The following is a 20,689-nucleotide window of genomic DNA, read 5'->3' on the forward strand; positions in this document are numbered from 1 at the left end:
TGCCACCACCTCAGTACTGGCTTTTATTACCACTAATAGCCTAACAGATTCCTTGTCAACTCTCCTCCCCTTCCAATTCATCTTTCATTGCCATACTAATGACCATGCAGAGTTCATGATCATGTCACTCATGTACTAAGAAAAGTCTTCAGTGGTTCCATGTTGCCTATGGAATGAAATTCTAACCCCTTAGCCTGGTGTGGTGGATAAATCACACTACAAGAATCAGAAGACTTGAGGGTCTGAGTTCTGGCTCTGATACTTTCTAGCTATTTGTGGTCAAGTCGCTTAACACCTCTCAACATCATATCATCTATAACATATAAATAATATTTATGCTATCTCTATCACACAGCTGTTTTAGAAAAAGCACTCGGTAGATGATGTTAACATTTCTTGAAGAGTGTAAAACTATAAAAATGCAAGGAGTTACAGGATTATAGACTTAGAACTGGAAAAGGACTTCTGATATCTATCTAGTCCAACTCTCTCATTTCACAGATGATGAAACAAAGGTTTAGAATGGAGAAGAGAAAAGATCCTATAACTGAGGTCAGAAGAAAAATCCAAAGGCTATGGCTGTCATCATGAAGCTGGTCATGAGGATTTTGTGGCCCTGACTCTGACGTCTATTCAAGGCTGTACATTCTAGTCACAGTGGACTATCTGCCCGTTGAACACTCTCTGCATGATCCAAACCTCTTTCTTGGCTCGCACTCTTTCCTATGACTGGAATACCTCTCTTTCATCACCACCTCCCCTAATCCCACCTTTGCCTTGTTGAATTTCTACCCATCCTTTAAATCCCAACTCAAGTAGCCCCTCCTCTGTGAAACCTTATTTGATTCTGTCAGCAACAACCTTCCTAACAAAAATCAGATTGCATCTTCTTGTTACTTTCTAGTACACTGACCACATAATCTTGTTTTGTAGTTACCATAGCTTGTATATTTCCCTTTCTCCACTATCCTACAAACTCCTTATAGGGCAAAAACCAAATCATAATTAAACTTTATTATCTCCCCTTTGCCACACACAGCACTTTGTACATAGTAGGCAATTAACAAATATTTGCTAACTGAATTAATGTAATAAAAGATATTGTTTCTCATAATGGGTATAATGTATATGGATCTAGTTGTCCCAAGATATGGAACAAGCTTAATACAGAAACAGCTCCAAAATTGTCTAGCCAGATTCACAGAAAACAGATCCATAATTGGTTATGAAGAAAAATGATAAGTTTAAGTAGTCTGTCACTAACCTTTTAATAATGAGGCCAGGAAAAATAAAACAGGCCTTTCCACAAACTATTCTTTGGTTTACCAAGCTAAGAGATAAGCCACTAAACTTGATGTATCCTAAGCCTGACTAAGGCAATTCTCTTAATTGTTTAATCCCAATTTTGGTCTCCACTCTAGAAATATATTAAAACAACTTGTTTAAGAAGAGAAAGTTAAGTATAACATAATTCAACATGTATAAGCAGGCTGGGGTAGGCACTACAACTTAACCTCCTAAAACTGCAAAAACATTTTGGTAAAGAGGTAGACCATACATATCTCTTTGTATCCTCCAAAAATAAGATTCTGTTCTTCATTTGTTGAGATTTTTTTTTTTTAACAGTAAGATCTTCACAATAATATACTGTTAAAAGATATAAGCAAATTAGCAAAGGATTACTATATGAATAATTTATCAAACTTATATATGCTAACACAATTTATTGCTCAAAAAATGATGTACCTTTTGCTGGAGTTTAGCAGTAACATATACAAGTGGACTTTCCCATTAAATAAAAGGTAAGGATAATGGCCTTTTAACTACACAAAGAGTTGGTAGTTCTGTTCAGGAAAGATATGCCATTGTGTAGTTTTCTATTTAAGGTAGCGTGCTGATTTGGTTGGCAGTAGAAATTATCAATCCACAATGCATATTGATGACTGTCATGGTGAAGAAGAATAATCAAAAAAGATTCTCTAAAGAGACTATACAAACATGAAGTTATCAAGATTGCTAAGCTCTCTCTAGGGCTATAGAGCTCCAAAGGATGACAGAGACTAGCATTCCACCTAGCTAGGTAGGCCTTTAGCTCCTAATTCCCTTTTCCCCTACTCAAAGTCCTTTTTTCAGGTCCGTCTCTGGTTTCTAAGATGGACCTGAAATCTCTAGTTGCTAGAGAAATGGGAGGGGTCTGAGGAGAGTAAAAGTATTGTTTAGCAAGTGGCACATTCAACTAAAGTAATATGAATGCCACTCAAGGCAACGAGGAAAAAAATCGAAGATTTACATGCTATAATAAATAACTGCTGCAAATTTTTCCCTCCTTATTATATGGCACAGGTACATTTTAGAAAATTTTACATCTTATGGATGAAATCTCAGAAAAACAAGACTGAATAGGATTCTAACAAAGGGCATCTGGGGTAGCTTCTATTACTGTTAAGTAACAATGAAAATTATTTAAGCTAAAATTTCCTGATTATTCTTAAAAATTTAGAGATTCCCCAACAATGGAGGCCTTGGATTGACATAAAGGACCTTTGAAGTCTCTTCCAAATCTGTGACTCTAAATCAGAAAGATGGAGAATTGTGGAGCCATGGGAATAAGCTGGCTAAATTCAGAAATAGTAAACAGTTTTCTTTCTAAACTTGACATATAACCCTTCAGGATTTACTTCAATTTCTCCCCACTCTTTGGCCTAAAGTCTATTATAAGTACATTCTTTCTTTTCTTTTCTTTTTTTTGGAAGGGGTGGTGGTAGTGTTTCTATGCTGTGTACCAAAAATCTCAGTGTAGTTTCAAGTTCTAGTAACTTTTGGCACACCACGTTTAAAAAATCCTCAGTTTTTTAAACCTATCTGTATAACTACCACAAACTCAACTTAAAGGAATAGTTTGATAGTAAAATAACTTTTTTTTAAAAAGCAAAACTTCTCATATAGATACACTTCTAGATAATAAAGCACAAGATATATCCTGAATTTTTCTTCAAGAGGACCCTAACAACATTAGAAAAGGCATTTGCTTTTTGTATAGAACTGCTGGACAAACAAAATAGGACAAAATCCAGTTGACTTGAGTGAATCAAAGAATGCAATATTGCCTAAAATCTTCCTTGAATATATTAATTAAATTGGCTCACAAAATGACAAACACTAACTTAGGCATCATAAAACCAAACCAAGTTAATGATTTAGTTATCATTTAATTCACCTATGCAGCCAGTATGCACACTGCTTGGAACTAGTACAGTTATAGTCTTGGGATATTGTCCAATCATCTTGGCCTTGTCGTAGTCATACATTCATTTACCCTGAAGCTACCAAAAAGTCTTAATACAAACACCAGGATTCCCAGGACTAGAATAGATCTAAAATGGTCACAATAGGAGTGAAGTTAAATTTTTTAAAAGTCTGCTCATTTTAAGACTGACAAGTACTTTAAAAATACATTTTGTCTTGTCTTATTTTAGAAATGGGGAATCACTAGCCTAGAGAAGAAGGAAATATCACACTAGGTCAGCCCTAAGATCTATTCGAGTTCAATCTTTGTCTCTGCCTATCTTCCTTACCATCATCTTTAAAGGTGAGAGTTAAAACCCTAATAACATACTAGTTTCCCCCTAGTAACTCAATATAGATCTAGCACTCATTTGTCTAAAACTGCTTTCAAATCAAAATTTTATTTTAAAGCCTGAATGACTTCTTTAATGAGCTTCCTTAGATAATAAGCCACTTGAGGGCTGAGACTTATCTTTTGCCTCTTTTTCTATCCTTGGCACTTAACACAATACAGTGGCTCACACATAGCAGGTACATAATAAATGTTTATTGAATGATTTATTGAACTTCAAAGACTCATTCTTCATTCTACTTTTATTACCAGATTTGATGAATAAAACCCTTGCCAATACCATTTATGATTTTATAGACTTCAAATCATATCTCTGCTTAGCCTTCATCTATCCAGGCTAAAATTTTATTCTGTTAAGTTGTCTTTATATAGTAAGCCCTTCATCTCAATCATTTAAGATGCTCTTTTTAGATCTTTTCTAAGTCCATAACATTTTCTTGAGGATCAGGGGTAATCATGAGTGTACTTTCTGCAATAAATGTAAATAGCACGTTAATCAAATTTTGTGCTCACATTAAAAAAGATTAGACAGTTAAAAATAATGCAAACAAATGTAAGCACCTGCCTCTTGTCACTCAACAGCCTAGAACTTCCTAATTTGAAACTAAAGCCAAGAGTTAACCATTATTACAAGAAACTGGATTTTAAGAAAATCAAAATTAGAATGAAACTGTAGTCACAAAAAAGCTTTTTCACAATCCCAGAATATTTTATTAAGTAACAATTTAATCATGACATCCTTCCCTAGATAACTTGGAAAATAGCTGACTCATGATGAGAAGTGATACTAATGCCACTAGGAAGCAGAATGGAAAACCTACTCACCTATTCAGTAAACCTCCAGTTGTCACTCCTCTCTGCTCAGCTGTTTCCATAGAAACTGGGGCAGGGAAAGCATCAAGGACAAAAAGCAGTCGGGGACCAACTACTGTTTATTATAAAAAGGGACATGGGAGCATATTTTGTGCCTTTGTATAAAATCTCTACTACTCTATTCAATCAGCTATGAAATTAAGTGCACAAACAAAATTAAGACATGAAGGAAACAGAAGAATAGAAAGGCACGAAGAATAATGAAAAGGGAAATGAGAAGAGCAATAAACAAAGTCTTTATGGTACTGGTTGGATAACTAGTAAATTTTATTTGAAAATGTTCATTTTCCTTTTTAATAATTCTCTCTTTTCTGTTACTAAAATAAGCAGAAGTAGAATCAATCAAACATAGATAGAATCTCAACTGGGGAATCACTAAGCAAACACAAATGCAGTGAAAAATTATTGTACCTTAAGAAACAATGAATCTAAAGAATTAAGAGAAGCATGGAAGATTTCAATGAAACCAATACAGACTGCAATAAGCAGAACCAAAACAATATCTACAAAAACATCAATAAAAAGAAAAAGAAGAAAAGCTGTTTAATTACAGTGACCAAGCCAGGCCCCAGAGAAGAGCAGAGAAAATGCACCTCCCTTCCTTCTTATTTAATATTATATATACTATCAGACATGGTTGTCCTGCTTGTTGGTTGTACTGCATGTTTTTCTCTTTCCTATAGGGATAGCTCAGTAGGGTAGGGCAGAGGAAATGACAGAGTTGGATAAACAAAACATTTCAATAATATTAAAGATTTTTAAAAAATCCAACACACATATATATGGATGAAAATTGTCCATTTTCAAAGTATGATGAATATAAAAAGGCACTTAATAAACATTTGTGAATGAACTTAAATACGTGATAGTCAAAGTAGAGCCAGAGAAAATTAAAAGTCTAAGAAATTTTCTCCCTTTCGGTACCAAGACTTAATAGACATTAAAAACACCATGTAAAAGCATTTCAGGTAAAGGATGACTTTGACACTTGTGGCAATAATAAAGACTATAATAATGAAGTAACTAAACCTTCAAGGACTGAAAAGCTAAACCAAAGTTTAATATTCCATGCATTAGTCCCCAATCATGAACACAATCTATGTACTGAAAGACAGTGTGGAATAGCGGAAAGGATGGTAAAGTCAAAGGGCCTGGGTTCAAATATTGGCTCTACCACTACAAATGGCTCTACAAACGTATGATCTCTTTGCAAGGCATCTTTACACCCTCTACTCATTGGTTCCCTTATCAGTAAAATCAGGGAAACGAGTTAGAATACCTCTAAGGTTCCTTCTCGTTCTAAATCTTACAGTTCCATGCAATAAAATGACATCATGGGTATAAACCTAGCTCTAAACATCAACAGATATCCTAAAACACTTAAATTCTATAGCTGTATAAAGGAATTGTGCATAAACTGAGTATCATCTGATCTGCTTCTAACTTTTCCACAATATAATTGTCATAAAGTGGCAACCTGTCTATATGCAACATGATGCTCCTGAAAAATGAAGATTCATTCAAGGAGCTTTGTGACAACTCAGTAGCAATCTAGAATCATGGACTATATTTCCTAAGTGGGTTCTCCAATGAAACATAAGAAATAACACCATTACAGGTTCTTTTTTTTTTTTTAACAAGACCCTCAAGGCATTAGCTGCAGGAAAAAGAGAAGTGTATCTATCAATCCCTCATAGCTTTTTGTTCCAGAAACAAGAAGATCAATTTCTGTAGAAATTTGAGGATGCTATTTATTCAACAAATATTTAATGAGCACATATTATATACTAAACACTGTGAAGGACTGAAAAATAAGAGATAAATCAAAGAAATATTTAAAGAACACACAGAAGTGAGCAGAAGGAAGTTTTGAAGGAGTCATAAACTGCGCAGGTTTGGTGGAGTTCTTTTGCTATTGTTTAAAAGACCTACATAATAAAAGTTCAGTTTCATATACAATCTTCTTTTCTGTTCCTTATACATTGAAATATTCAAGTCTAAGCTTACAATAAAAATATAATCATAAGAATTTAAAGACAACCTCTTCTCTTAAGCAACTTACAAATTATTGATCAAGTTATGAAGCACATATGGACAACACAAAGACCAAAAAAGATACTCATTTATCCATGTGCCCTCAAATAAAATTCATATATAATACCTTACAGTGTACGTATATGTCCATATACACTACCATGGCATTGATAAAGAGTTCATCTTAAGTATAGATGAAATTTCCTGGTGAAAAGAATCAGTCAAAGTAGGACAATAAGAAAACTTTCAAATATTTGGAAAAAAATCAGTTATGAAGCTCCTGGGCATTCCTGATATGCAGTCTGCTTTACATGCTGTATAATGTACCACTGTCTATCACTGCTAAGATTCTCATTAACAGTTTTATAGACTACTATACTGAATACAAAACAATACTAATCCTAAATTGATAGCCTTAAGTGGTAATGCAAGATAAAGGAAAATAATTTTTTGTTGTGAGACAGATTATAGGACTATACCAAGAACACAAAAACTACCTGGTGTAAATAGAAATTTCTAAAGCCCAGAACTTATGTGAATTGATGCAAAGCATGAGGAAAGCAGGGTCAAAATAACAATATACGTAACTGCAACAATGTAAATCAAATGAACAGTAAGAGGTAGTCAAACCTGGGGTCAAATACAATGGACGTGGTAGGATCATGCTACTAATTGTGAGCCACAACATCTTTCCTATTTTGTTAACAATACAATCAACAACCAATAAACATTAGTTACAACCCTGCTATTAGGTGATACAGCTTAACTATTTCAGGGATAGAGGGCATTGTTTCTGTGTTCGCTGGTTTAAATGTTTGTTACATCAAAATAAAATGAATTATTAAATTTATAAAAACAAAGAAAGCTTATTGGTGTCAGAAAACCCGGGTTTGAGTCCCAGTTTTCATATATCTCTGACATTTCAAGTTTCTTTTCTGTAAAATGAGAATAGCAGCAGCTCCATACCTGCCTCAAAGATTTAGTGAGAATCAAATGAAATAACATGTTAATGTACATCATTAAACTTTGAAGCACTATCCAGCATCACATATTTAAAGCTGCAATTTGTTTATATGCTACTTTAATCAACATTTCTACTTTTATGTCCATTTATAGCACCTATCATAGCCTTTAGCACAGAGAAGGTACACAGTAACTGTTGACTGAACTGAGGCCTAGAATTAATTAAGCAAATCAGAATAACTAAAGAAATCTACTAAAATCCTATGTCTATTCCATGATGCCAGTCATAATGGAAACGACACTCATTCCCCATCAAGAAGTGAGAGCAAGATAAAGCTCATCTGTCAGGAACATAATTTGTCAGGAACATCAAAAGCATATGTGTGTACATTTACACCTATCTTCCACAAGCATAGTATTCGGATTCCCTATTATGGTAATGAGGTGAACCTAGGTCCTTGAAGGGCAACTAGATAGAGCAGTGGATAGAGTAATCAGAAAGACCTGAGTTCAAATCCAGCCTCAGACACTTACTAGCTCTGTGATCCTGGGCAAGTCACTTAACCCTGTTTGCCTCAGTTTTCTCATCTGTAAATGAAATGGAAGAGGAAATGGCAAACCACTCCAGTATCTTTGCCAAGAAAACATCACGTGGGGTCATGAAGAGTTGGACATGACTGAAATGACTCAACAACAAAAAGGTCCTTGAAAGCAATGTATTAGCAAATCTCTAGTCAAGTTCTACCCAGCTGAAAAGCCTTTAAATATTGGTCATGGGAATGAAAGGTTAGTTCTATCACCCAAGGACAGACAAGTCTGGAAAGGTTCATCCACATATTTCTTGCAAGGTGAGGAAATCTTAAAATACAGTAATTCCTGAAGACTACACACTAAATTGTAGAAAGGGATTGCAATCTGCATCAATAAGAAAAGTAACCACACCAATAAAGGACTAGATCCTTAATGTATACACACATATACAAATGTTAAAAGGTAGCACCAAGAAAACTGTCCTTCCAAAAATATAAAGCAACTAGTCAAAATTATTTGGTAATAGATTAAAGATACGTAAACCAGTAAAAACAAATAAAATAAGCCAAAAAATAGATCCAAACCTATTTTAGAGTTTAAAGGCAAACCAAAATTTAAAAAATGAAGAAAGGAATAATTATTTCATAAGTACTACTGGAAACACTGGGTGTAAATAAGAAAAAGAAATACTTAACTACAGTTGGATTAAGAATTTACATTTAAAAAACAAACCACTTAAAGAGTAATAATGTACATATTCCAATTCTGAGGAGATAATTTCTTGACTATTAAAACAAGAGAAATAATTACCAGCAAAGGAACACAGTTAATATTGCATAAACATAAAACATTTCTGCACAACGAAACAAAATTTTAAAATAGGAATATATGTATGTATTCACAATTAAAATTACAGATAAGATTTTGATCCCTAAAATATATAGACAACCAATTGATATATAATCTCCAAAGGACAAAATAATGCTCATATAAAAAGAAATACAAATACTAAGTACCTATGGAAATGATTCTCACTCAGTAATAATTAAAAACAAGCATATTAAAAGTACTATCACACTCACTAAAATAACAAAAATAAATGAAAATAAAAAAGCACAATGTTGATGAGGTTGAAGAAGGAAAGAGATAGACTTCCACACTGTTGATGACACTAAAAAAAACTTCTTGAGAAACATCTTGCTAATGGGTAAAAAGAGTAATAAAAATAATCATATCCTTTGACTCAGTAATGCCACTTTGGGCACGACATTCCAAGAAAACAAGAGGAAAAAACTGTACAAAGATGTTTGTATCTGCACCATTGTGTGTGTACTTGTGGGTGCATAAAGTATAAATGCTCAGCACTGGAATGCTTATGTTATGTAAATCTGTATGCTAATCTGACTATAAATTCGCCTTGGAATAAATCATTCAATCAATCAACATTTATCAAGCACCTACTATGTTCCAGGCACTATACTAAGTGCTAAATGAAGACATATGTAGAAGCAGGGAACAGCCAATAATAAGTAATAAGAAAACAAAGGAGAACTCAGAATGAAATCATTCTGACACCTTGATGACAAACTTTATAATACTATGTCTAAATAAACAGGAGATTAGAATACAGAGCTGGGTAGTATTTGCTTTCTACTTTACCAGAGCTGTTGTTTTTTGACATTTCTGGTTAATTTTATTTTTAGAATTGAACATGTATCTAGTTTTAGCTAAATTCTTCAGCCATGTTCAATGCTTAGAATTAGGTTTAGAATACAGAAATCCTTTGAACACTGTAGTTTATGAGAATAATATCCAAATGCTAGAGCTGCTGTTTTCAGAATTTTCAAGCGTATATGGGGATTATGGACAGCTCTGTAGAGCTTGTTTAGCAATGACAGACTGAAAGTAAGTCTACAGAATGAGGTACCAGATTGTACCAGGAAAATTCTACAATCTATAAATACAACAAGTATTTATCATTACTAACACTACTTATGTAGTATGCCATACATGAGGTACCAAGGAACAAAGTAAGCAACAAAACCAGAAAAAGAGTAGTGTCCTCTGGAAGCTTTTTCAAGTATAATATCCACCCACATAGCAACAAAGTCCTAACCATTTTCAATCTTTCATGTAACTGGAAAAATCAGAAGCTGCTAGCTATTTCATTAGCTATGGCACCACAACTAGTTGAATTCAGAGAGGATAATTCTAGAAGCTAATTCTAGAATATGTACACATAACAGCTGGTAGGGAAGAAAGAAACTAAAGATTGTAAAAGACAGAGAAAATAAAGTCATACTTTTTCCAAGGCAAATGTTGGTAACTGGCACTTCTGCTAACCTTCCCATCCAAGGATACTTAGCTACTTTTACCACTGTCTTAGTCCTTTACAGTTACAGTTACAGTTATAGTTTTCCTTAGGTACTATGCTCAATTTGTAATGAGACACTGCTGACAATTCCAAAACCACCCAGATCACTGACAGAATGTAAGCTCCTTGAGAGCACGGACTGTTTCATTTTTGTCTTTGTGTCTTCAGTACCTAGAACATAACAAGTACTTAATAAATATTTGATTGAAAAAAAAAAGAAAAAAGAAAATAAACCATCATCACAGAATCACAGTTTTAAAAAAATTAATGCAACCATCTCAATGGTTTTCTTAATGTTTATCAAATGTGTAATTAAAAGGTAAAAGAACAAGTGTTTCTCCTTTGGTGTCAGTTTATATTTGGGTTATTAGAGGACAATTAGACATCAGCACCAAATGTAAGCCCTCATTATATCTTGGAATTTCAGTTCAAATTACAAATTATTTTCAAACTGCTGATATTAAAATATACTATATGGAAGTGAGGCAGTGTGGTATAGCAGAAAAAGAATACACTGGGAGTCAGGAAGACTTGGGTTCAATTCACTCCTCAGACACTTATTAGCTGTGTAACCCTAGGGAAATAATGTAACCTCTCTCAATCCAGTTCTTCATCTGTAAAATGGGGATAATAGCACTTACCTCATTAGGTTATCTGAGGATCAAATGAGATAATATACAAAAGATTTGCAAAAGTTAAAGTGCTATATTAATGTTAACTATTATCATTACTAACAGCTAGATTATGGAAACTTTCATTCTGAAGGCTTTAGATTAGTTCTTTTTTTTTTTAAGCTAAAAGAGCCATTCCTTCTTTAATATGTATTTACTCAGTGGAAAAAAAAGGGGGGGGCGAGCATCTTTAAATTAGACCCAGGGCCTAAAATAAAGCTAAATAAAAACGTTAATAAAAAAAGAACAAACTACATAATAAAGTATGAAACAAATGATTCACTATTACCAGGCCCTACCCCCAAGTAAAGACTGTTTTTCATGAGCCCCTTAAAAAGATGTGAAAGGTGGGGGTGGTTGGTGTTAGGCTGTACGCTATTAAAAAAATGCTGACTCCAAGTATTGTACTCCAGGGAAAACTAAATTTGGGTTTTTGTTTTCTTTGAGATGAGGAAGAAAAGGCATCCAGAACTGGTCAAGAACACTAGAGGAACTCCTTTCCCAACTGGACTACCACACACCATATGCCTGTCACTCTTTATTATCTTGATTATAGTATTTGCTATATTTGTAGGATCCTTTGATCTCCCATCCTCCGGTCTCTGCTCCCTATTGAATCCATTTTATATAGTAGTGCCACTTTAATTTCCCAAATCCTGATATGTTCATGGCACTATGTTGCTCAATATCTTTCCAAAATTCTCTAACTGCTATCCAAAAAGAGTACAAGCTCTGGTCATTCAAAGTCCTGGTTCCAGACCATTCTTCTAGCCTTATTCTCTATTTCCTTCATTTACTTATTATTATTATTATTATTATTTCCTTCATTTACTCTGTTCAACTAAACTGGACTAATCATTGTTACCTGAACATGTATATCCATTCCTTCATTCACACCCTACTCTCCTTGGAATTTCTACCTCCCCTATCTCTGCCTATTGAAATTCTATCCCTCCTTCAAGCTCAAATCACCCCTCCTTCCTCCACAAAACTTTTCCTGATCCTCCCCAGTTTGAAATGACTTCGTACTTAAAACTGTCCTAGAACTTTATTTGTACCTTTTATAAACTGAGTGCACTTTTTTGGGGGTACCATCATTATTTTTTTATCTCCTTTCCCTTGTAAGTGCCAAGTGGGGACAAGACTTTATCAATCTTTGCATCTTCCTTAACATCTAACACTTTGCACAGAATAAAGACAAAAAATGTTTGCAAAATTATACTGAACATATAGCCCTTAAATATTATAGGTTTCCTATATATTATTATTTAACAATGCTCTGTGTTTAAAAGAAATAGTCATATAAGACTTTAGAGAAGCAAACTGTTTGCAATCATTTTCTATGGAAATTCATTCTAAAACCATTAAAATTTCATATAACAATTAGAACTGTGATACATCCAATCTTATACTCTGTTTCTGACAGCAGGACTAAGAAACATTTTGTTCAAGGGCACAGCTTGCCTGTCAAGCAGAAAAGATAGGAAAGTAACAAATATCATAGTTTCATTCAGTCATCAATTTGTCCAAACCCTTTTGAAGATGCTTCTACTTTTCTCTGTACTCATCTCTTATCTGTTGTATCGTACATTTCCTTTTATTCCTCCTAAATTACCCCATTTGAAATTTCAGGCATTGCCCCCTAGTTCCAGTTTATCAAGATTAAGTGGTCCAGCTTCAATTAACCTTCATGATTTAAGGAACCAATTAAAAATTCCCTTTCAATGTCTATCTTTCTGAACTACCAGCAGTCCCTTAAGCACTTTAATTTTCTTAAGATTCTAACTTAATAGGATCCAACTGAAACACAAATACAGATAGGTTTATGAGATTTACTTTAATTTTATAGAAGTTTCAAGTAAAGTAAATATCATCCCTGATATCATTTAGAGAAGACATCTTTCAAAATATATCTTTAACAATAGAGCTTTACCCCAAAACTTACAGGAAATCATAAGGTAATCCTCACAGTTGCTTTTATCATCATCTTGTTGTTCCACAGGGATTCCATTGGCATCTATAACAGCTTCTGAGGCACAGTCTGCTACCAATACTTCTTCTGAAACTACATCAGTTGTCAGAGGATCTGTGACAATTTCTGCTTCTACAACATTGTCATGAACAACATGTTCCACATGTCCAACATCAGGTACATGCATAGAGTCACTTGTCAATACGTGTTCTGGTATGGACATAGTAGCTGTAGTTATGTCAGAGGCTAAAACATCATCAGGCACAGTGCAATGTGCTAATGAGACTTCTTCAGTTACATCTGTGTCCAGCACTTGCTCAGGAATAATGACTGTTTCAGAAACATCTGCTTCTTCCATGATATCTGGGCACTGAACGTCCTCTATAACAACGTCCTCAATAACATCTTGGATTACTACAGAGTCTGGGTCATCAGGGACAAAGTTATGCACAGTTATGTCTGAATCCACCACATCTGAAACAAAAACAGTTTCTTGTACTTCCACAACAATTTGATCACCATCCATGTGTGTAGCATCAGCTCCTTTAAAAAATAAAAACAAAAATGAACCACTTGCAGGCGTACAAACCTATTTCAAATGATAATTACTTTTTTAAAAAATTTCCACAGGGAATACTACTGACTTCAAAGTTTTCTCTTGTATTGAATAACACTAAAACAATAAATGTGTGATTTATTTCTACTTTTGGGAGGAGGTTGGGAGAATACAAACTTATAACACATTGATCACTTTTTGACCCATCATGGGTTTTTTTTTTAATTTTAAAAAATGTTTTATTTTCAGTTTCAGATTCTCTCCCTCCTCTCTACCATCCATTGAGAAGGAAAAATATATGATACCCATTATACATATGAAGTCATGCAAAACATTCAAATAATATTAGAAAAAATGTTCTAGAGAAATCAATGACCAGAGGCAATCAGAGAACATATTCATAGGAAAAATACTTCTGGAAACACAAGGATAAAAAGTTTAAACAGTATTAATACTAGTAATGTCACTGAAGTATTTATAGATGACTATAAAATTAAAAAATTAAATAGGTACCAGAAATTTTATCTGCAAAACACACTTCCTCCCTCCTTCACCATACATTCATTTTTCCCCTTTTTCCTCACAAAACATTCACCCTCTTCTGATTTCTACTTTCCACTTCTTTCAGTAGAATACTGTTCCCCTTATCCCTTCAAATTTCTTTCCTACTGTTCTGACAATGATTTGGATTACAATGCTAAGTATGGGCATACATATTATACATTTAAGTTGAGAAAAAGAGATATCTTAATTTATAGTATAATAACCATGATATAAGTAGCATGAGAGAAGTAGGAAAGATGATAAGCAAGGCCTTTTGAAAAGGAAGGGATGCTTTGGGAGAAACTAGGTTCAGGAAGCAAATAGGGCAACATTCTTTGATAGTTAAGGACTAGGATAAGAGAGAAAAAACTAAAACTTCAAGTTGGAAAAAACACTAGTCTATTCCAACACCCATTCTTACCCCTATACTTAAAAGTGACTAACCCAGTGTTATACAAAGCCAAATTAAGCAGATGACCTAGAAATAGAAGCCAGGTCTTTTGACTCTCAGACCCAGTGATCTTGTCATTACAAGAAAAATAACTTTAGTTTCTTAACCAAAAGACCACTCCTTACTACTTTTCGCAGGCGTATAAAATTAATCACTACATCACTACTCAGAGACACAGAGATATTTTTGGTGAATTTCTTTAACACTCTATTTGTTCTGAAGAATAGGTCAAAAAAAAGACATTTTATTTGTCAAAAATTATTTTAAATGAGCTGAAACAGTAAATTTATCTTCAATTTAGAAGGTATTTTAAGTTCTCTAGAATTTCTTCTGTAAAATACTTTAACAATTTATATCCATTTTTCCTTACATTTATATAATTTGTTCTTATTAAATCAATCCCACAATTATAGTTTCAAATATATTTACATGTTGAGGTACTAAAAGTATTGGATTAATGTCAGGGGACCTTGGTTCTAGTCATAGGCTCTGCCATCCAACTTGACAGTTACAGAACCTCTCTCACTCTGGTCCTTCATTTGTTAAACTGGGATGATAACTTCTATGCCTATCTCACATGGTTTGAGCACCAAATGAAAGAGGGAGAGAAATAGGGATATACGTGTGATTTCACTGACATATCATACTCCCAGATGACAGAACTCCCCCTATCAATGCAGCTCAACACCTTCTCTGCAACTTAGTCTTAAAAAGCTGCCTAGAGCACTAAGAGATTAAAAGACTTGCCCAAGGTCACACAGCTAGTATGTGTCAGAGGTAGGACTCGAATCCAGGTCTTCCTGGCTTTGAGCTCAGCTCTCTATCCATTATGCTATGCTGCCTATCAAATGAGAGAATGCAGATTAAAGTCCTATGCAACTATAAGATGATATAGCTATTCTATACTAAAATTACTTTATACATTAAAATTTCTATATCCCCAAATTTAACAATTTACTCAAAGGCAGACAAATACTTTTAGTATTTAGAAATTTGAGACACCCTTTTCCATTCTCTGAACTACATGGACTTGTCATGCTATTCCTATTAAATTAATTTCTCCAAAGAAATTATTGTGATTTAAAGATAAAGTTTAACCATCCCATATATATTGCAATAAAATGGGCAAGAAAACATAATCAACCCCTATTTAACAATATCCTCAAAGTGAACTATAAAAATTAGTTTTAAAAAAAGGAATTTACAAGTAATATAAACTTGTCAAATTAGAAAACTGGCAAGAAGGTTAGATATAGCTGTGATGAAAAGCTTTAAATATCTGGAAATCTCCTAAAGGACTCTTTCTGCCAAGAGCTATACATCCTACAAATTCCTAATTTGTTTATAATTACCTATTTCAGAAGGTAGAAAAAGTGTCTAGGGAAAATGCTATTCCAAACTTTATTCTAAATAACAGGAAAGTACTGGCAAACTAGAAGAGTAACCTTGAAAGAAAATGGTCATTTGAGAGCCTGTGAGAGCCAAGGGAAGAATGCTGGTATAATTTATTGTGTACCCTAGAATTTAGGAGAATGTAACTGACAAATATCAGGAAAAAAATAAGTTATACTTGAAGGACAATAGCCTGTAGAACAGTGGAAAGAGCACTGGTTCTGAAGTCCATTCAAATCCTGCTTCTGGAGATGCCTGTCAATTGGGAATAGCTGAAACAAGCTGTGGCATATAATTGTAATGGAAGAATACTATTGTGCTATACGAAATGACAGGCAGGATGGTTTCAGAAAAACCTGTAAAGACTTACATAAACTGATGCAAAATGAAGTGAGCAGAACCAGGAGAACATGGTACACAGTAACAGCAATACTATACCATGGTCAACTGTAAATGACTTAGCTATTCTCAGAAATACAATGATACATGATGATTCCAAAGGACTCATGATGAAAAATGCTATCCACATCCAAAGAAAGAACTGCTGGTGTCTGAATGCAGATTGAAGCACACAACTTTTAACTTTCTTATTTTTTCATGGTTTTTTGATCTGTGTTTTCTGTCACAACATGACTAATATGGAAATGTTTTACATGACTGCACATGCATAACCTATATCAAACTACTTACCATCTCAGGGAGGGGGGTGGGGATGACGGAAAGGAGAGAATTTGGAACTCAAAATGTTTTAAAATGAATGTTAAAACTGGTCTTTATATGTAATTGGGGGGGATATACATATATTTCTATATATGCATATATTTTTTAAATCCTGCCTCTGACACTACCTGTGTGATGTTAGGCATGTCACTAAACTTCTCCGGACTTAATTTCCTCACCTGTAAAAAGACGAAATTGGACTAGATGACTGACTTCTCAAGGACCTTCCGGCTCTAGCTCTATGAGCTTGGTCTATGATCATGAAGGGTGAAAAGACTCTTAAGCCGGGGCGTTGAGGTGGCGCAGTGGATAGAGCACCGGCCTTGGAGTCAGGAGAGCCTGAGTTCAAATCCAGCCTCAGATACTTGACACTTACTAGCTGTGTGACCCTGGGCAAGTCACTCAGCCCCAACTGCCTCACAAAAAAAAAAATTAAAAGACCCTTAAGAATTGTATTGCTCAAAAATGAAATAAATTCCAAAGAGGGACCTAAAACATTAATAAGGCCATACAGAGATTTTTAAAAGATACATACGAAATACGGTTCAGTCTTGGGCAATGAAAGAGGCCAAAGGCTTTTAGACTCACACCTACATCACTAGCTTCTGAATCAGTTTTCTTCAGGCAAATGGACCACTGACTAGCTAGAGCAAAGATCAAAGTCTATGAATAAGAACATTATTAAAGATGAAAAGTCACCCTGAATAATTAAAACAACTTCAATCTTACCCATTCAAATTATCCATCAATGATGAAAAATTGGAATGAGAAGAGAAATAATGACCTCAATTATTACTATTTTTTGCAAAGAGCTAACTAGTATAAAACAACCAGTGAAAGTAGGAAATCAAAAGAGCTCAGGAACTACAATAACAAGTAAACACTTGATCTTCTTGCCAAGTAGAGTTAAAAGCCAAGGGCAACACTGATTTAGACTATAAATCCATTTGTAAAGCAATGGAGAATGATGGCAAAAGATTACAAACAATAAAACCTCATAAAAGAGCAAAAAGCAATGGAAGCAAAAGCAAGTCAAAGGATAGTCTGGCATGTGATCCAAAAGAGCCACATCACTCCAAGAGTAAACTGATGTAAAATGGAACAAATTTATTAATATTTTTATAACAAACTATTTTCATCATCATTGATAAAGGGCTCTAACACCTATAGCCAATGTAATCCAAAGTTAGAAACAGCATATAAGATGAAGTCAGGAAGAACAGATAAACCAAATTATATACATCTTGAAATCCATGCCAGGGTCACAGCTAGTATCTGAGGCTGGATTTGAACTCATATCCTGAGCTCTATCTACAGCACCACCTAATTGCCTCATACATATATGTATACACACACACACACACACACACACACACACACAATCTAGGGCTGGCACGATAGATAGGCAATAAGCGGGGTTCAAAAGTGGAAAAAAAGTTAGTAAACTAGATTACTTTGATACTCCAATTGATCTCTGATATTACTGATGTGGGTGTTCTTTCTAACAAGGTAGGCTGCAAACCATCCATCCTTCCCTATCCTCTGTAACTCTTTTCCATGTCCCCTCATAAGTACATCACAGGTTCACTCAGTATAGTAACAACTTTACAAAAATTCTCATAGCAGGTATGCAGGTTTTTCACTGATAATCCTCTATTTTAGCCATACGGTTAGCTCATCTTTTTGGAGAAACTTATCTTTTATGACATCCTTAACACCACTTCTTCATAATTACTTGTTTGTAATATGGTGCAAACCTACTATAAGCCTCTTGATTGTCCTTTGGATGCTCTTTAACTTCAGTTTTTTGGAGCCTATATTATCTCATAACTCACAACCATACTAATATTATAAGGATGGGCCTTTATTTTAGAGAAGCTTGGGGCCATTAAAAGAATTTTGCAATTTCCCAGAGACAACCCAGCTCATTTGTCTCTTGTTTAAGTATGATCACAATTCTCGAGACATTTGTAGTGTCTAAGATATTTACCGGTGGACAATGGCTAAAGGCTGTCCATCCAAATACATATAGTCTAGACCTCTGACTCCTGCCGGTTAAGAATGGTCTTTATGTTTCAAAATAGTTTTGTTGTATTTTAAAATGTAAAAACCATTTTTAGCTCACAGGCCACACAAAAGTAGGTTGAGATCTTCTGGTCATAGTCTGCCCACCTTGACTAGACAATAAGCATTCTTCATCTACTTTTTCCTGTGTGAGTGGTTTAAAGCTGTTTTGAATTATCATGAATTTAATTTAGGAAACTATGAAATGTTCTGGGGCTTAATGTAATGACTTCAGTCTTCATCCCGGCACAAACATCCATCTTTTAAACACAAATTTTCTTCAATCAACGCTCCTGGTTGCAAATATGTAAATATCACAATTTCTAAGGAATGAAAGTTATAGGTGACCCACAGGGTAATAGATACATATGGTGAGCTCAAACAGTTGCATAAGGTATATCATGAAATAAATGTATGGTCAGAAAAGCAAGTAGGCCAGTCACATGTTGAAAGCAAAGAATAATAAATGGACAGCCCAAGTATGCTACTGGGACACACAAAATATAAAAAAGACTGAAAGAAAGGCTCCCAGGAGTCTGGGTAAATCCTAAGGAGATGCATAAAAAATACAGCCAAGAATCTAATGAAAAGAATATCCATATTGATTAAGATCTCAGATCCACTGAAATATTAAAGTCTACGTTCAAAATATGGCATTAGGAACATTTAACTAGGAATGAATAAAAATAAATGTAGAAATGGTGTCAGGAAGACTAGAGCCCTAAATAAGTTGAAGCTTGTGAAAAATTCTAATAATGATTACAAAAATACCCTTTCAGTTTGGAGCAAAAAATAGGAATAGAGAAGCTCTAACACTTAGGATCAATATGTAGATGACAGAAAATCAAACTATCCAAATATTTCTGCTTTTTATATACCAAGGAAAATCATTTCAGAGTAAAAGGTAAAGTAAAAGTGATTGAGATGAAATTAAAATCCAAGACAAGTGAGAAAGTAAGAGACTGCCTGGCTGATCTCATTAAATGAGTTAAAGTCACTTAGAATTGGAGAATTCCTAAGTTGCTTAAACGGGACAGCTTAAATCACTGTTTATCTTTGAGGAACCACGTACAGAAGAGGTGCCAGGACTAAAGACTGACAAATATTTCAATTTTCAGAAAATGAGAGAATGTAAATTTGTTCAATTATAGACCAGACAATGTTCATGATCAACAAAATTCTAGAACAAATTATAAAATTTTAGCACTTGTAAAGGATATTGGTGACCATTAGGAACCACAAGAAGTCATGAAAAATAAATGTCAGACTACACCCATTTTCTCTTTTGACAGTGTCATTAAGCAGGTATATCAGTATGAACATGGTATATCAAGATTTCAGAAAGGTATATCATTATGGTCAGCAGCTAGCAATGCTATCTGGATCACAAAATTAAGTGCATTCAGCATCCACTGAAAAACTGGATCCAAAGAGTATTAATGAATTTATATCAAAAGGAACTGAAAAAACTTTGTTTCCTCCCATTTTACAAGTTTTTATGGTCAAAAAATTAACCACCTTAGGTCTAATCTTCTAGTGTTACATATGTTCCAAAAACAGCACAAAAGACACTGGAAAGAATATGTATGACCAGAAACGACCAGGTATGTACCAAACACAAGGGGGGGAAAAGGTGAATATTCTAAATGTAATAGATATTAAAAACACATCAAATGAACTGGACTGATCTTCTATGGCAAACATATGGAAAAGATACAGATAAATATCACAAAGGATAAGAAAGAATAGAGGGATTACAGTGCAAGTTAAGAATTGGGAACAGTTAGCCTGAAAACTTGAGGCAGATAAGGTAAATGCCTTTGATATTTAGAGGGCTATCTGGATGAGGGATCATCAGACTTATTCTACTTGTCTTCAGAGAAAGTAACAAGGGCCAATGGGTAGAAA

At 34.3% G+C, this 20,689-nt stretch overlaps 1 protein-coding gene across 2 annotated transcripts in view; it reads right to left on the reverse strand.

Annotated features, from left to right (window-relative positions):
* Positions 1-20,689, reverse strand: part of ZFX (zinc finger protein X-linked) — a 57,807-nt gene that overhangs the window by 19,607 nt on the left and 17,511 nt on the right. For both annotated transcript variants that reach the window (XM_020989873.2, XM_020989874.2), the window contains exon 4: positions 13,029-13,598. In XM_020989873.2, the coding sequence (XP_020845532.1) occupies positions 13,029-13,598 (570 nt within the window). The remainder of the gene's footprint in view (positions 1-13,028; positions 13,599-20,689) is intronic.

Source organism: Phascolarctos cinereus, unplaced genomic scaffold, assembly GCF_003287225.1.
Source record: "Phascolarctos cinereus isolate Bilbo 61053 unplaced genomic scaffold, phaCin_HiC Scaffold_726;HRSCAF=1367, whole genome shotgun sequence".
Taxonomy (NCBI): Eukaryota; Metazoa; Chordata; class Mammalia; order Diprotodontia; family Phascolarctidae; genus Phascolarctos; species Phascolarctos cinereus.